At 33.9% G+C, this 18,724-nt stretch overlaps 1 protein-coding gene across 2 annotated transcripts in view; it reads right to left on the bottom strand.

The window, feature by feature from the left end:
* Positions 1-18,724, bottom strand: part of VPS13C (vacuolar protein sorting 13 homolog C) — a 168,592-nt gene that overhangs the window by 17,941 nt on the left and 131,927 nt on the right. For both annotated transcript variants that reach the window (XM_087821106.1, XM_087821108.1), the window contains exons 66-77: positions 12,216-12,357; positions 11,029-11,169; positions 9,875-9,956; positions 9,684-9,753; positions 8,967-9,078; positions 8,734-8,847; positions 6,676-6,815; positions 5,018-5,099; positions 3,950-4,063; positions 2,849-2,924; positions 2,098-2,261; positions 354-399 (exon numbers count right to left, since the gene is read on the bottom strand). In XM_087821106.1, coding sequence (XP_087677232.1) covers positions 354-399; positions 2,098-2,261; positions 2,849-2,924; positions 3,950-4,063; positions 5,018-5,099; positions 6,676-6,815; positions 8,734-8,847; positions 8,967-9,078; positions 9,684-9,753; positions 9,875-9,956; positions 11,029-11,169; positions 12,216-12,357 — 1,283 coding nt within the window. The remainder of the gene's footprint in view (positions 1-353; positions 400-2,097; positions 2,262-2,848; positions 2,925-3,949; positions 4,064-5,017; positions 5,100-6,675; positions 6,816-8,733; positions 8,848-8,966; positions 9,079-9,683; positions 9,754-9,874; positions 9,957-11,028; positions 11,170-12,215; positions 12,358-18,724) is intronic.

The raw sequence follows: 18,724 nt of genomic DNA, 5'->3' as shown, positions 1-18,724 counted from the left end.
AGCAGTCTAGTTTATGGACCTGCTGAAAATAGCATTCAAAGTCTGAATTATGGTCTACTACTTAACTCTCTACTTTCTGAGAAAAGCACATTTATTAAACAATAATTTAGGACTATGAACATAAAATTAGTCAGAAATTCTCCCAAATACCTAGTAGCAATCAAATTTACTGTTTACCATGCAGCAACTCTTCAGACCCTCTGCATGGTAAACAGTAAATTTGATAGCTACTGACTTGTTTCTGCTCACTTATTTAAATTTACTTATCAAGTAAGTAAATTTGATAGCTACTGACTTATTTTTTTATCCTATTTTAAAAACAGTAAATTAAGAAGGAAAGATTCTCAACCTACCTTCCACAGGTTTTGTTATTATTCCAGTCACTCCACCAACAACTCCCTGAAAGAGAAATCAATCATAAAGTCAAACTTGAATGGAAAATGCTTAATTTTAAATCAACCACTAGAGGTCTCTACAGACATACTAGAAAAAACTTTTTTTGAAAAAAATAAGTACTTATTTGATAATGTAAACAACATGTACATAGAGGTGAACACTTTGATTTTTTAAATATATCACAGCAAATGTTAAATGAAAGCACCTTGTAGAAGTAAAATTTTATAATAGAAAGAATAGTAAAGCAGGTGAAAAGATTTTCTGTTATTTCATATGGTATTTTTTTGTTTTATTATTTTTTATTTTATTTTTTAATTACAGTTTACATTCAATTATTATTTTGTATTAGTTTTGAGTGTTAAATCTCAGTTTCTATATCTGTAAAATGAGTGAGTTGAGCAAAATTAATATCTACTTATAAATTTTAATGAGATTACTTTACAACTTAATGAAAGTGTAGAAAATTGATAATGAAGGGACCCCTGAAAGATTTTGAGGAGACAGCATACATTACAAACCACTGGCACAAACACAGCAGTTACAACTTCCTGAAATTTCCAAAATTAAAATAGTAACATATTTATACATTCTTCATAATTGTCAAGTAGTGGTAATAATTAAATCTACCTATATATTATATAAACACATAGAAAAAGAAGTGAAGGATATACACTCTATTGAAAAGATTAGATATCCTTGCAAAGAGGTGAGGGGTGATCAAAGAGTACTCAGAGCCTTACCTATAATAATTTCATTACTTATGAAAAGGAAAAGTTATAAGTTCTTACAATTACTTATAAGGAGAATATTCATGTTACCTATAATTAAACCATATTCATATATTGCCTGTATAATTTTTTTGTTTCTTTCAGAATGTGAATAACCCCCCATCTTCCCATTAATGGCCTGCTTAACTCTCAGTATATTATGAATTAGAATTATATTCATATTGTACTATAATCACAAAATTTAGTGTAATATTTGCCCTAAAATTTTTTATATTTCAACTTAGTATTTAGACACTACTCCCCACCACCTTTTGTGTGTGTGTGAATGTTTTTTGGGGTATGCATGTTTTTTTGTTGTTGTTGACGACACTATTACAGGTGTCCTCCATTTCCCCCACTTTGCCCCCCTCCACCCTACCTCCCACCTGGCCTTCACCACATTGTTTGTGTCCATGTGCTATGCATATATGCACATATGTTCTTTGGCTAATCTCTTCTAGTCCCCTCCTTCCCTCTGAGATCTGTCAGTCCATTCCCTGTATCCATGCCTCTGGTCCTGTATAATTTTTAAAGTACTGAAAAGTAGTGACTGGCACTTACCAGTTTATACACAACTTCTACACCTCCCTTCCATAGAATGGTCCATTGATGATGACCTAAAGAGCTCCTCCTCCCCCCAGTTATCATGATTTACCACATTTTTCTGCTTATATATTCCTCCCCTTCCACACTAATACTAACCTGCCATCATTATGGAGTTTTCACTCCAACCCAAGTGCCAAACTAAGTTTGCAATTTTGAGGATAGATCTGATGTTGATAATCGGGAAGGAGAGCAAAAAGGAAACAGAAAAGTTGACAATTTATCACTCCTGCTACTCTAACAGACCCTGACTCACAAGTAGTATTCCAAGAGTACATATTCTAAAGTGTATATAAAAGTTGAGGGCTTCCTGGAGACTCAGCAGACTTACTCGCAGGAAGCCCTTTCCTCCTCTGGCCAAGCTGTCTCCAAAATCTTTAGGTTGTCGACCCATCTCTTCTCTTCTTTTTTGCTGATATTCCTTGTCCAACGTAATTGCTGCCAAACCTTTTCCAACAGAACCAGTGATTCGAGATACAACTCCTGCTGCACCACCTATTAAAAGGCCCAGAGAAGTCAGTCACACTGTTTCTTCAAAGAGCATTAACCACTATACATTGCACTGGATTGCTTTAAACCAGTGCTGTGGAACCTTTTTTCTGCCAAGAGCTATTAAGATATTTATAACATCATTCTTGGGCCATACAAAATTAATAACTTAAAAATTAGCTATGAAAAAGCTCCTAGATTTATTGAATTTTGAGTCCCACCTGCAGTTGCCTTGGTAGGGCCAGACCAAATGATTTTGTGGGCTATATACAGTCCTCAGGCCAGATGCTCCCCACCCCTGCTTTAAACTAACAGCTGCTTAAAATTCTGTCTCATACACAAGAATGCAAACATTTATTTTTCCCATTTATCAAGAAGAGAAATAAAACTAAAGTACATGGATTCAACACTATAAAGACACATAAAACACCAGCAAGTCAAAGTTAAATTACTTCCCATTTAATAAGAAAACACATCTTTTAAAAGGGATTATTAGAAAAGTGAACTTTTTATAAAATACAATAATTTGTTTTTTATAAACAATGCATATTATAATAATAAAAAATATATATCCAAAAATATGTGATGCATACCTACTGTGTGTCCAAAGAGACTTCTTACCCCAATCACTAATCCCTCAGCAAATTCTTCAGGGCCTTGTACAGCACCCTGGCAGGACAAAAAAAAAACAAAAAACTATTTAAAATCTAAACAAGTTTAAGACTTTTAATTTAGTATTTCAGGGTATCCATGAAAATACAGAATCTACAAAGAGCCATAATGTTGTGAAGACACAATATTTGCCCTCAAACCCAAAGATTGAGGGAACACCTACTAATTTTGAAGACACTTTCAACCCCTGTGATCTCAGCATACCCTTTAAGATTACAAAAACTGGGTAGGAGTAAATCTCTGGCTCAGTCACAGTCTCAGCACAGAGTTCTATCAGAATACTAAAAACAAGCCGCGCTGGCAACAAGACTGAGAGCCCTCACAGTGCTGGCCCCTTTGTTCTATTTATTGTCTCTGCTTTGTCCTTCTAAAACCCTCACTAGTTTGGGCTCCTGGATCCTTTAAATGGAGAACAGGCTAGAGTAAAGCTTGAATACGAAACAAAGCCAGCTTTTAATGCCCCATTAGTTCCTTCCATAGTGGTGAAACAGCCTTGAAACGGTCTATCCACATAGCACTCTTCCTCACAGGTACAATTCAATCCTGGAAAATGTGAGCATGTTTTATTGCTCAGACACTAGAACTGCTCAATTAACTCTGAAACAATCTTTTAATGTTATCTCAAGTAATTTTAAATAAAAAATATAAAACTGATATATACTTTTAAATTTTATTAAATTAATTGGGTTGACATTGGTTAATAAGATTATATAGTTTTCAAGTGTACAATTCTATAATACACCATTTGTACACTGCATTATTGCGTGTTTACCACCCCAAGTCAAGTCTCCTTTCACCATATATTTGGCCACCTTACCCTCTTCTACCTCCTCCCTCCCTCCTTTTCCTTGGTAACCACCATAAGGATTCTGTGAGTTTTTGTTTGTTGCTTTCTGTTTTATTTTTGTTATCTGAATATTATTCAGTTCTCAGATACAGTTAAAATACAAATTATTTGTCATTAAAAGAACAGAATATCCATTTTTCCATAACTATACTTAAAATAAATAAAAGACTGATACCTGGAAGGGTTCATAGAACAAAGCTTCAACTCCTTCAGACAGACCTCTAAGTAATCCAAATGGGTTTCCAAGCACATCCAAGCCCAATACAAGGACATACATCTGTTTCAAGAACTTAAAAAAAAAAAAAAGGAATTTAAGTCCTTTATAACTGCTGGAAGAAACATTATGATGCAATAGGAAAAAGGGGGGGTACTGATTAAATTAGGTTGTTGAAGGAAAACTATTCAGAATAACCAGCACTATGTTCACTGATCTTTCACAAGGCGCAGACAGCATGCTAGTACCTGACATGGGGCTTTCAAGTGTGGTGGAGCTAGGCCTGAGGCACGTCTGCATTTAGCGGTTACATAACTTTGGACAAGCACTGAGTCTCTAGAGGCTCGGTCTTCTCATCTGGGAGGTGTATTACACTGATCTTGCATGACTGAGCATGCATATTAAATGAATATATAAATCAGTAATTGTTACTTCATTTCAATGTTATTATCACCACTATTACTATGAAACTAGATAGGGAATAATCATCAAAAGAAAACAAGTAAAAACATAAGCTTCTTTGAACATCTAATAGCCACAATGTCTCTACACACCACAGAGAAAGGGCCTTCCAGCAAAGGAAGGAGGGAGATGGAGGAGCACGGCACAGCTGCAGGGCCCTCGCGCACGGAAATAACTACTGTGTCTGTGCATGCAAACCGACCCACAGAGAAGCGGAGGCGTGAGGAGGAACCTGGCTCAGAATTCCTCTCGCGCTTCTAGCAGACTATGCTTAGAAACTGTAGTGGTTGAAGAAATAAAGTATAATGACTCCTAAATCACCATTCTTTCCCAAAGTGAGTAACTATAAAATTGCAGAGGGAAAAGGGACTGGAAGAAACTTTTAAAAAGGTATATTAGGGGGAAAGAACTAAAAGAAATAGAAATTAATCATTCAGGAAAACTACTATGTAATGAGACTGCAAATTGAGGTGAATTAGGTAAAATTACTACACAATCACACAAAAATGTTTTGTTTTGACATTTTATGTAGCATATTCTTTATGAATTATTACAATAGGAAATTACCTGTTCACTGTAATGTCTAACAACACTCCACATGAGCTGATCTCTTTTATAAAACTGATACCGAATTTCATAATAAGCAAGTCTAGGGGAAGAAAGAAAGATTCAAAGGTATCACGATTATATTCTGAAAAAAGAGAATTATAATTTCAATGATAAATTAATCAATGTTCATTCTTTCACAATTAGATTTGTACATCTGCCACATATATGCTTGAGATCTTAATATTATGGTAACAAAATTATTACTAAACAGTCCACTCTCATACAAGTCTTCCTAACCACACAAAGAATAAAAAGGTTTTAACCCTAATCCCACCATACAGCAGATTTTTACCTTCTTTCTTCTTGTGATTATCACTTTGAAACCTTTCTTTTCTCTTTTAAGCAATTTAAAAATGTTTAAATTTTGTATGCATTTTTACACTTAACATTGTGAATAAGTATTTCCCTCTGCTATTTAAAATGCTATGTAATCATTTTGTGGAAAGTGTCATAACAATTCTTCTCCTGTTGAACATTTCCAAATTTTGGCATAATAATTAATGTTGCAATTTGTATTCTGAATATAACTCTTCAGTTAAATTCAAAGATTTTTTGATGGAATTCCCCCAAAAAGAATTACTGAGTGAAAGACTAAAAACATTTAAGACTTTTGATATATATATCCCTTTCCACTCATACAAATCATTTTTTTTGAAGGTACCCTTTTCTCAGACTCACCCCCTCCTATTACTAGAATTGTTTATATTTTGAAGTCTTTGATAATTTCCTTTAATTTTCATATATTCCTTGGTAAATAATAAAATGGAGTATTTCAGATTATATCAGCCGCTGTAGCTTCCCTTCTGTGAGTTACCGCTTACTGTCCTCTGGCAATACGGCCCTGGAATCGTTAGCTTTTTCTCATGAACCTTAAACAGTAAGACTCCTAATCCTACTTGTCATATTTGTCATTTTATCTTCCCAATTCTTTAATTGTTTTCATTGATTTTGTTATAAAGTGTTTCCATTGCTTTTAAACTTAGATTTCCTTTATTCAGAGACCTGATAGCAATTAAGTTCTATTTTTTCTTAATCCTTTCTACTTGAACTTTATATTTAATTCTTTGAATCCTACAAAATTTGATAGTGTACAAGTGAGGTGGAAATGATATAAATTATGTTTTTTTTTCTCCAAGGTAACTACTTGTTTCAATACCATTGATGAATATTCAATTGGATAAGCATTCACTGAGTATATATGTCTCTGACACACAGGAAGTATTATAATACTAGATGTAGCACAGAGTTATTATATATAATTTGCCTTATCATTATACTGAAATCTCATCCTGTAGCTACATATTTCTAAAATGTAATTGTTTTAAGACATGGTCAATATATAATATACAGTTAAAACAATTCAATTTTTTTCTATATTAATGTATTATATCAAGATATGAATAACTGAAGAAAACATAAGACTTTTTACCATATCTTTATGAGTAAAATAAACAAACCAAAAGAGAATAATTAGAAAGGGGCCAAACCCTTCAAGTACAAGTAGTAAGAATTATCATTTTTCTAAGCTAACATTCTAGCACAAATGAAGAAAATTAATATCCAGAAACATAACCTTGGTACCAAAGCCTCCCAATGTACTTTAACATAAATCTTACTTGAATATAAGGTCATCCACATCAGTCAGAGTAGCACCTATGCTTTTCAGTAGCAGATTGATGGAATGAATTGCAATCATTTCCTGTTTTTCTTTGTCTGATTCTTCACCTCCAGAACCCAAAGATAAACTCAAATGCAACTAAACGAAAAATAATGCTCAATAAATAAAAGCTAAAAACAAAACAAAAAAATTTACATACATAGGAACCAGATCTTTTAGATACAAACAAATGTATCTTTCATTAGAGTCCTAAAGAAAGTTATTATTTGTTATTTTGTATAGAATTATCATAGAATAGCTCATTCCTACCTGATTCTCATAGTTTTTAAAATATAAAATAGTCTCTTCCAAATTTAGAGCTATAATTTTATTCAAAGTGTATAAATACTATTGTGTTTACATGGAGGGGTCCAAAAAAGTACAAAAATAGCATACTCATTTTAAGAAAACATGTCAAGTGGCACACAAGTAGTCTACCAGTCAAAATAAAAGAATCATTTATTTTCATCCAATTAAGGTAAATAACTTATGGCAACAATTAACTATAACAATTGTTATAATTACAAGTAACAATAACAAATAACAATAAGTAAAAATTATGGCAACAACTAGCAAGTCACTGAATAAATTTTTAAAAGAGTAATAATTAATGCTTTCAGCTTCCACAGGCCCCTTCCACTCAGGACTTAAACATGAGACTTTCATATTCCCATTTAGCTTATTCTGCTCTGTGATGTATCATTAGTGCAACAGCGTCAGGAAACACAGGTGAAGTTGAGACCTGTGTAAATAGAACAGCTGACTCTCCTTTCTCGTTCTGCCATTTCCTAGGCATGTACCTAAGCAAGATAGAGTGCAATAGGGCAGACGGGGTGAGGCCAGGAAAACCTGGTTGTTGGGTTTTTTATTTTAATGTGGACTTTTGCCCATCTGCAGAGTCAAGACAGTGTTGGGATCCAGGAAAGGTAAGCTTAGGTGGATAGAGATCTGCCTTTCTCTAGGGCAAAATCACGATGGAACAAGAAAATATCTATGGTTCATGATCTTAATTATTCAGCTTCATGGCATAATTCGGTGTGTCTAAAAACATGAATTATCAATCTTTAATATCCCCTAGATTATAAACTCTGTGAAGTCACTTTATACCTTCCACAGCAACTTGGATAGTAGACATGCAATAAATATTTCTTGAAGGTATTGTTCAATCTCATAAATAACTTATTTTCAATTAATGAAAAAGAAATTGTGTATAAACTGCCACATAAAACAATATCAATTTTAAACCCAACACTAGCTGTGCCTGATACCACCAATCTAATACATCAATTTAAAATAATTCCATTTTATAAATCCCTCACTTAGGTAAATGGATTGGTGAATGCAACTGAAAATAATGTGCTGTGAACAGTTTTTTGAGAATGTAATGGATCATCAATATTTTAAAGAGTTACTTAATTGTTAATCTGGTCCATTACACAAGTTTAGAGCATTATGGTTGATAGCATTTGTGAATTTCCTGAGCAGTCACCTTCCCCTATAAAACCTAAAAAGAACAACAAAAGAAGAAAAGGAAATGGGTTCATAAAGTACAAAATCAGACAAGTGAAAGGTATCCAATTTTCTACTCCCTTAGTTACAATCAAATGTTGGAAGGGTGAAAACCACCACATCAACAGTGTAATACCTACTTCAGCGTTTTTACATTCTGGTGAGGGCACCCATTATAGCTTTCTGTTTAGACAGTGATAGTAGTTACAAAGTGCAACCAGAACATTAAACGTTGGTGAGCACTTCTTTGCTTAATTAAGAAATGCTTTTGTCAGCTTCTTCCTTGAATAAAGGGGTTATTAATTCAAGACAAGAAAACATGCTCTAGTGATTTCTCTGTGGGAATTATGGTTGTACATGTTACAGAGAACTGTAAATTATTTCAATTTATCAAATGAAATTCCCACCAAATATTTGAAACAACAAATTAAAGCCCACGATTATACACAGACCTTTAAAAGTACAACAACAATTCTACCAAATTTTCAAAATAATAATTGCAACAAACCTTAACAGGAGAAATATGAAAATGTTCAAAGAAACTAAGAACTGACATGTCAGTCATTGAAGTCTCCATTAATTCTGTGTTTAGAGCATCAATATCTTGCTGGATTAACTTTGTCTGAAAAAAATTAAATCAAGAATTTCTATTTTAATTTTTTCTCTATTACAGTTATTTCAAAGAATGGCTGATTTAATTTTTCAAATTTTATAATTTTCCCAAGAAATAAAAATTGTTACCCGTTTTCTTTCGGCTTCAGGGTCAGTTGCTGGGGTAAACAGTGCAATTATAGCTCCCAGAAATCCCTGATCAACTTTTAAGGCCATTTCCTGAATGAGGACCATAAAATACCTAAGGGGAAAAAATTTTAATGAGAAAGAGTTTCTATCAAACCTAGTAATTTTCAATGTTTAAACTTTGATTTTGGCCAAAAGCCATAGTAAGATCTTGTTCCTTCCTCTCCTAAAAAGTGTTATGTTAACAAGATCAAAGTCTACTCAGGCTGAGATTTTTTTTTTTTTTCATTAAAGTAACGATTTCACCGAAGGTAATAATTAGCATTTAAAGTCCCAAATCCCACATTTATCATGTCACAGAAAAGACAAATACAACTAGACAACACAGCATGTACTATCCATCCATTTTTTAGAATCCACAGCAATTGCTTTAAAGAATACATCTCACTAATACATATGTCATTTATATTTCACTGACCATTTTATATATTAATTGGAGTTACAAAGTGGAGAAGGCGGTTGAAGGAATTTTGTACTTTAAAACATATAGAGGCTATTATTAAAATAAATTTCAACATAGAAAATTACCTGACCAAAGGTAGATTAATATGTTCAGGTAGAAAATAATTTTTATGTAGAAGTCACTTTCAAAAGAGTAAAATTTATTTTCAAAGTAGATTCTCATTTTAAATTCCTTTAGGCAGAGGAATATTTACTTACTTGAACTGTAAGACTTTACTGTACTCATTAAATCTTGTGATGACACTCACATCAATGAAAGGTTTGGGTTCTAAGAGGAAGAAAGAAAACAAGAAAAAGGCAATCAAGCTTTATATTAGATAAAAATAATATTTACTTAAGTTTTATAAATAGAGTATGTCTCAACTTAATTCTTGTTTTTTGTTTTTTACCTGAATCCAAAGCAATAGATTTTGGAGGGGCCACAGGATGAAAGACAACAGGGAACATTGTACCTGGTAACTGATTATCAACCTGAAGGAAAGCAGAAAACGAACTCAGCAGGATTTAAAATAATTTAAACTTTAAGTTTCAGAGACAATATTATAGATGTTACTAATTTCATCATAATTAAGTATCTGTATGTATATGTGATACTGTCAGAAATTTCACTTTAAATCTAAAATTCTTATATTCCTCAGCAAGGGCCAGCTTTTTTATATAAAGGAGCATATAAATATCTTCATTATTACATCAAGGTTGCTTAGCATGTACACTACCAATGGAAATACTCACACCTATGCATCATGTAAGATTTTATGTACAATTTAAATAAAACGTAAATGGAGACTGGATATAAAAGTCAAAGGATACACAGAAAGAAGAAAAAGTATAAAATGGCCTAAATAATATCTAGCAGTTATAAGTGGAAGGGAGAGAGAGAAGGAAGAAGACAAGCAAAGGGCAGCCCCGCATCCCCGACAGCCCTGCTCATCCCCACGGAATGATGGAAGGAAATCTTATTTGGGGGATCTGATGACAAATTCAAAGGAGTATTTAAGAATAACAATTTCAGTGCAAGGAAACACTCTTGCAGGCTAACGTGTCAAATTAAAGTCTCAGCAGGGACAAGGTCTTTGGAATTCGCTGGTAAGTATGCTGAATCCACGAGATATTTGAGAGGAGAATAAGCACAGAAACAAAAAGAGACATCGGTTACAACATATGCTAGAACTTTGTAAAAAATCCATTCCCAAGGTTCCCAAGTGATCAGATACAGATGCTCCTTCACTTACAGTGGGGTGAAGGGGCTACGACCCGATACACATCATTAAATTGAAAATGCGTTTACTACTGCACTGCAGAGCATCAGCTGCGGCCTCGTGGCCACGCGCCTGGGAGCCACGCCCGCGGCCTCTGCCCAGCCTCACGGGGGACTCACTGCACATCGCCAGTGTGGGAAAACGCCAGCATTCAAAATTCAGAGTACAGTTCCTACTGAATGCTTGTTGCTTTCACACCACTGTACAGCTGAGAGACTGTAACCTGAGCCATCGTGAGTCGGGGGCTGTTCGTACAGGTACTAAACTGAGGACGACAATGGTACCTGGAGCCAGTACAGCCTGGCCCGCAAACTTCTCTGGTGAGGGGACTGCTTGAATTCAACCTGAATTCCTGATAAAAAGTCTCGCTTTATAGGGCACCGAATAGGGAGGCGCATCTCCATTGGAACTTTATCAAAATTGACCTGGAAGAAAAAAAACATGCGTTTGTGATAAGTGGGAATTAGCACTGTCGCCAATTTTAAATATTCATTTACTCACAAATTGAAAGGGGAAAAAAATATCTTAATCTCTCCCTCACCAAAGTATCTACCTTAAGGTGAAATACAGTTGAGATGTTTGAAGCAGAATCATCGCTTTTCTACCAAAGTTATGAGGAAAACAAGGGAAAAACTGGGGATCTTCTCAATTACATAAACTGTACTTAGAAAATAAGCCATGCTTTATATTTTTAAAAACCTCAATAGTCATGGATAATCCTAGATAATTTTAAAAGTCTGTTTTAACAAAGTTAAACAATGAATAGTTGATAGCTTATTTATATCTGACACTAATTGTAAACTTTTTGTTTTAATTTTCATTTTCGCATGGCTGACATTTACGGGGCAGGGGTTGGGGGTGTGGAGCATATCTCAACCATGGGATATCAAAGACAGAGTAACCAAAACTGCATGACTAAACCAGAGCAAGCTAGAAATTATAGTCAAGATTCCGAGGTCTTCTTGTAACCTTCAGAGTCGACACTATAAGGGCCTATGTATACCTTTATTTGTGAACATCTACCCATGTCCAACTATCATTAATATTTAATTGAACAAGTTTTCTATAGGTTTCCCATGATCAAAATATATAATTTTGCACAGTCTTTATTAGGCAATGCATATTGATATTACTCAAAATATTTTTTTAAAGTTTCAAGCAATCTTAATTTCTCCATAATCTTACTGAAAACAAATTTCATGAAACTATCTGCCTTGTAAATAGAAGAAATTATAAAAATATACCATAGTATATGATTTAATAACAATATATTTTAATTAAAAATATACTAATAAAAAATGTACTCATAAGTACTAATTATGCCATGCCAATCCTACTAATAAATAAGGATTTATTAATAAATTAGCTTCTACACCCACATTTTTACTTGGACAGTAAAATTTTACTTACCACCACCACCACCAAATACAAAATACATATATAAAAACAAAAACAAAAAATTCTGATATACCTCAAAATTATTGTCTAGTTTAATCCAGCCATGTTCTCTTGTTTCTTGATATTTCTTATAGGATTGTTCCAGCATCATTATGTGCTTTTGACTAAAAGGCTTCCATTTCTGTTTTGGTTTCATCTCCCAAACAACACCAGAACTAAATTAATTCATAAAGAAAATTAAATTAGGAATACATATTTCTGTTTGTGGAACTGTCATTCAACTCAAAATTACTACAACTATTAATTTTCTATGAAAATTATATTTATACAAGAGATTTTTTTAAACACCAGAGTATACCTGTGTTATAAGAGAACATAAGGAAAGGGGGCAATGGAAAATGTTTTTCTATCACAAAGTAGCATCAATCAAAGAACTGGCAAACTTTTTTGTAAGGACCATATAGTAAATATTTTAGGCTGTGGGCTGAGACAAAATTAAAGTTATTATGTAGGTAACTTAAATAACAAAAGGGGAAAAAATTCTTCAAGTTTTTTAATTGATAAAATTCAAAATATAAAAATAACAATCGTGTACAATTTTTTAAAACACAAGTCTATTAATAATGAGAAAAACACACATTTATACTTTTTAATTATTTGCTGAAATATACTTGACATAAAACAAATTAGTTTAAGGTAAAGAACCTAATGATTCAATATTTGTATATACTGTGAAATGATCACCACAATAAGTCTAGTTAGCATCTGTCACCATACACAGTTCAAAAGAAATTTTTTACACTTCTCTTTTAGGGTAACATTTCACTTAATTAGGGCTCCAAGTTAGTGTTCCCTGTTATCAAAATCTACTGCAAATGGTCATCTGTTCACGGTGATCTGTAATGAGCATCTTTTAAACTGTCCTTTCCCACAGATTGGTACTGACAAAATACTGCTATTGATCTATGAGAATATTATTTTAAACGAGCAAATGTATTGCTTGAAATGCATTTATAAAATTCTATTTTCATTAGAAAATTCTAAATCTAAAATTTTATTTCCTATTCTATTATATTCTTCTCTTGATAGCTGCCTTTAAAGCATGCCAGTACATTACAGATCAATCACTTCCAAATGAAGGTTAGGCAAAAGCTCTTCTATTACACAGCTAAGTAGATTATGAAATGTGGAAACTTCCTTTACACCTGCATTAAAGTCAGAAAATAATGCTGCTGTACTGTAGTTGCAGGTCATAAAACATACCCGCTTCAGACGGTGTGGGGATGGAAATTTCACTTCTTGTTTCCACTTTGAGCAACAAAGGAAGTATATATATAAAACAGCCTGACATTACCTGTGATTCAAATGTTAGTGGTCATCAAAATGACTTTACTAAAATGCAAGTTTTACACATAAACAATGTTTTGTCTTCTACTTTTAGGTTGAATTCATTATCAATTCTGCAGCAAAAGCTCATTTCCAAAGCCATTCATTCTTCAATAATAGTGGTTGAGGGTGCTTTTTTTCATTCAGAAAAAAATTTTAATCTTGGCACAGAACTCAAAAAGAATTCAGTAAAAGCACTGCTGTTACGCCATCAACTGCTGTGTGGTAAGACAAGTCAGGATGTTAATCTTGTATTTGACACTACTGGTTTGATAATACATGATCGATTCAAATATTTTCCACAAAGTACCCGCTGATGAACAATACAATGAATAACCATAGGCCAGCTAAGTCTTGTTCTGTTCCACACATACTTTTTCCATCATCACTTGTAATGTATCTTAGAAAATTCTACTTCAGGTCGTAATGGATATTTCTTCAACTTGTTTGAAAATATTCTCACCTGTTTGTTCTATGCCAGCTATCACAGAGGCTAATTCTTCAGTCATTTCAAACTCAGCACTGCCTTCTCAAATATGTATACAACTGAGCAGCATTGACTCATCAAGAGTGAAGAAAAACCACTCAAAATAACTGGCCTTGTTTTTTAATTGACTATTGATGTTGCTCTGAATGTCCTCAATTCCTCAAACAACTGTTCTCACCAAAAGGCTAATGGTCCTAAGTTTATTTTCTCTGGACGCATTTCTTCAGCTGTTATAATCACATCATTCAATTAACTCACCATGGTAAAAGGCTTTCCTTGCTTGACTAACAAATGAGTCATTCAGAAACTAACTTTGGTTGCAACCTCATTTTTTCCCTAAAGAAAATCTGCTGTGATTAGATACTGAGTCCTAAATTTTCTAATTTTTCTGGGCATTGCTCTCCTGGAAGTTGGGTATACTGTGACGCATGCTTAGTTTAAAAATGTCAATATATACTGTATACTTTTAGCACAGGTATAGTGTCATTACATAACTCTTTGCCATTTCATTTGATAACTGCACCTTATAACAGAGACATTCAAAGTTCATCTTTCTCTTCTTGTTTTGACACGATGACTACACATTAGTAATAAAAAAATGAACAAAAGTTGTAGTACAGTAGTCCCCCTTTATCCACAGGGAAAAATGTTCAAGACCCTTAGTGGATGCCTGAAATCACAGACAGTATGAATCCTAATCAACTTATGCTCTGCTGGAAATGCGGCAGCAGCTTCTTCATCAGCAGACACAGCCTCTCCAATAATTTCATATGTTTCAGTCCAAAACTAGTCCTGAATCTGTGTAACCATCCCTTACTTGCAGTAAATGGCTTGGTATCACTCGTTTCAGGGTTCATTTTGCTGAAGTCTTCATATAGGCTCAATGCTTTCTTGCAGAAAAATGTGGTCAATCAAAAAAATCAACAGAACATGTTTTCTGCTCATGTCTCTCACCCACAAATTTAATGCCTTTTCCATCTTAACTAAGCACTTATCAATACTATGGCTGTAACTTTTGCAGTTTGAGGTGCGATAGCAAAAATTAGCATGATTTCTTTTTCCTTCTTCAGAATTTCATGAACAGAAGATTCATTCTTACCATAGAGCTCAGCAACCTCAACATACAGTACTTTTCTTTCCTTATTAAGTTGAGAACGTGCACCTTTTTACTTAAAGGAAGCACTTTACGGCTTCTCTTTGGCATATCCAAATTGCAGGCATCACTACCCTTGCATTTTGGAGCCATTATGAAGTAAAATAAGGGTTACTGGAACTCATGTGCTGCAATACGTGACAGCTGATCTGGTAGCCCAGAAGGCTAAGTGATCAGCAGGCGGGTCGCATACCCAGCGCTGATACTCTGGACGAAGGGGTGACTCATGTCTGAGTGAGGCACAGCAGGACGGCGAGCGATTTCAACAAGCTGCTCAGAATGGTGCGGAATTTAAAACTTACGAATTGTTTATTCCTAGAATTTTCCATTTAATATTTTTGGACTGCAGTTAACCACTGGTAACTGAAGCCACAGAAAGTTAAACTGCAGATACAGGGTTAACTCCTGTGTAAACTGTATGGTGGCGCTCAAACACTCAAGTTCTACGTCACTGACATCTGCTGCGCACTAAGTGCAAGGACAGGCATAGGCATTTAAAAGGATAAGCAAGGCTGTGTTCTAAAGACGCTTTACACAGGGGTGACCAACTTTGAACTTCACATAATTTTCAGGTTACAAAATATTATTTTTCTTTTGATTTTACTCAACCACTTAAAAATATTAAGAAACATTCTTAGATCAAGAGCTGCATAAAAATAGGTGGCAGGTTAGAATGGCTCCTGGGCCATACTTTGCTAATTCCTAATTATACAGTATGCATAATGATAAAATATAACTCCACAGTATTTTAATGTACGTAGCTTGTCAGTACTGATTAGACAATGATAGTGTTAACAATGTCCTCACTATACAATGTGTTTAGGGAACAAGAGTCAATGAAGGTAATGAGTAAAATACCTATTTCAAATTATATAAATCAACACTGATTTGTGGTAAAAACTCTGCAGCAAACTAGGAAGAGAGAGGAACTTCTTCTGGTTGATAAAGATCTATAAAAAAAACCCTACAGTTAACATACTTAACAGTAAGAAACTAGATGCTTTCTTGCTAAGAACAAAGCAAAGATACCCACTCTCACCACTCCTATTCAACACTGTGCAGGAAATCCTAGATAATGCAATAAGACAAAAAAATAAAGTAAAAGGTACACAGATTGGGAAGGAAGAAATAAAGCTGTCTTTGTTCTCAGATAACATGAATTCTATGTAGAAAATCCCAAAGAATCAACCAAAACCTCTCACAACTAGTAAGTTTCAAGATACAAGGTTATATACAAAAGTTAATTGCTTTCTTATAGGCCAGCAATGAACAACCGGAATTTATATTAAAAACACAATAACATTTACATTAGTACCAAAGAAATAAAATACTTAGGTATAAGTAAAATTTAACAAACTTGTACAAGATCTATATGAGGGAAACTGTAAAAGTCCAATGAAAGAGATCAAAGATCTAAATAAACAGAAATATTCCTGTACATGGATCTGAAGACTTAATATTGTCAAGATATCAGTTCTTCCCAAGTTGATTTATAGATATGATGCAATTCCAATCCAAATCCCAGCTAATTATTTTGTGGATATCTACAACTGATTCTAAAATTTATATGGACAGACAAAGGACTTAAAATAGTCAATACAATGTTGAAGGAGAGGGTTGAAGGAGAAGAGCTGGAGGACTGACACTTCCTGACTTCAAAATTACTGTAACACTACAGAAATCAAGACAGTGTGGTACTGCTAAAAGAAGTCACAGATCAAGAGAAAAGAACAGAGTCCAGAAATAGACCCAAACAAATACAGTCAACTGATCTTTGAAAAGGACCAAAGGCAATTCCAGGAAGAAAGAATCGTTTTTCAATAAATGGTGATGGAACAATTGGACATTCACACACACACAAAAAAAAAAAAAGAAAAAGAAATCTAGACAGAGCTTGCACATTTCACAAAAGTTAACTCAAAAAATGGATTATAGACCTAAATAGCAAACACAAAGCTATAAAATTCCTAGAAGAAAGCATAGGAGAAAATCTAAGTGATGTTGAGTGTGGCAATCACTTTTAACATATAACACCAAAAGCACAATCAATGAAAGAAAAAATTGATACTGAACTTCATTAAAATGAAAAACTTTTGCTCTGTGAAAAACAGTTAAAAGAATGGAAAGACAAGCCACAGGCTGGGCGAAAACATCAGCAATACACATCTCTAATAAAAGTCAGGCACACAAAATATAAAAGAATTCTTAAAACTCAACAATAAAAAAATGTAAAATTCAAAAATGGGCAAAAGATATGAACTCAACCAAAGAAAATAGCCATATGACAATTAATTGTATAAAAAGATGCTCCACATAATTTGTAATTAGGGAATTGCGAATCAAAATAACAATGAGATACCACTCCACATCTACTAGAATAGCCAAAATCTGGAACACTGACACCACCAAATGCTGGCAAGATTATAGAAAATCAGGAAATCTCATTCATTTCTGGTGGGAATGCAAAAGTAGTACCCCCACTTTAGAAGACAATTTGGAAGTTTCTTATAAAACCAAATATACTCTTACTATATGATCCATCAATCATGCTCCTTTATATTTACCCAAAAGAGTTGAAAACGTATCTACACAAAATCCTGCACGGCAATGTTTATAGTAGCTTTATTCATAGCTGGCAAAACTTGGAAGCAACCAAGATTGTCTTTCAGTCAGTGAATGGATAAACTATGATACATCCAGACATGGAATATTATGCAGTGATAACAATAAAAGAGTTATCAAGCCATAAAAAAATGAGGAACCTTAAAAGGACACTGTTAGGTGAAAGAAGCCTATTTGAGAAGGCTACAAACCGTATGATTCCAAAGATATGACATCCTGGAAAAGGGAGAACTTTGGACAGTAAAAAGATCAGTGGTTCAGGGGGAAAGAGGGAGGGGTGTACAGGTAGAGTTTCAGCGCAGTGAAACTATTCTGGATGATACTGTAATGGTGGATACATGTTACACATTTGTCAAAACCCATAGAATTTACAATACAAAGAGCATCTCTAACACAAACAACACGGACACAGACAAGGGACTTTAGATAATAATGTGTCATTATTAGTTCATCAATAGTAACAAATGTACTCACTATTTCAAGATGTTAAGAACAGGAAACTTGGGGGGTGTATAGGAACTCTATACTCAATTTTCCTATAAACCTAAAACTGCTCAGAAAACAAAGTCTATTTTAAAATACTATGTAACTGACTTACTTTTCCTCAGTACACATCCTTACTGAATGTATAGTGTGTCAGAAAAAAAGTGGTCAAGTTCCTTTACATGAAGTTTTAAAATGTCATGGTTCAATTCCTGGTCAGGGCACATGCCCAGGTTGGGGGCTCGATCCCCAACAGGGGTCATGCGGGAGGCGGCTGCTGGATGACTCTCTCTCATCACTGACGTTTCTATCTCTCTCTCCCTCTCCCTTTCTCTCTCTGAAATGAATTTTAAAAATAAAATAATGAAATAAAATAATAAAACAAAATGTCCTTATAAATAGAGGCCAATCTGACAAAATAATAGCACATGCAATATTAAAGTAAAAATAT

Source organism: Miniopterus natalensis, chromosome 1 (assembly GCF_054644295.1).
Source record: "Miniopterus natalensis isolate mMinNat1 chromosome 1, mMinNat1.hap1, whole genome shotgun sequence".
NCBI lineage: Eukaryota > Metazoa > Chordata > Mammalia > Chiroptera > Miniopteridae > Miniopterus > Miniopterus natalensis.
Note: the sequence above shows the minus strand (reverse complement) of the source record. Positions and strands in the feature narration are given on the sequence as shown.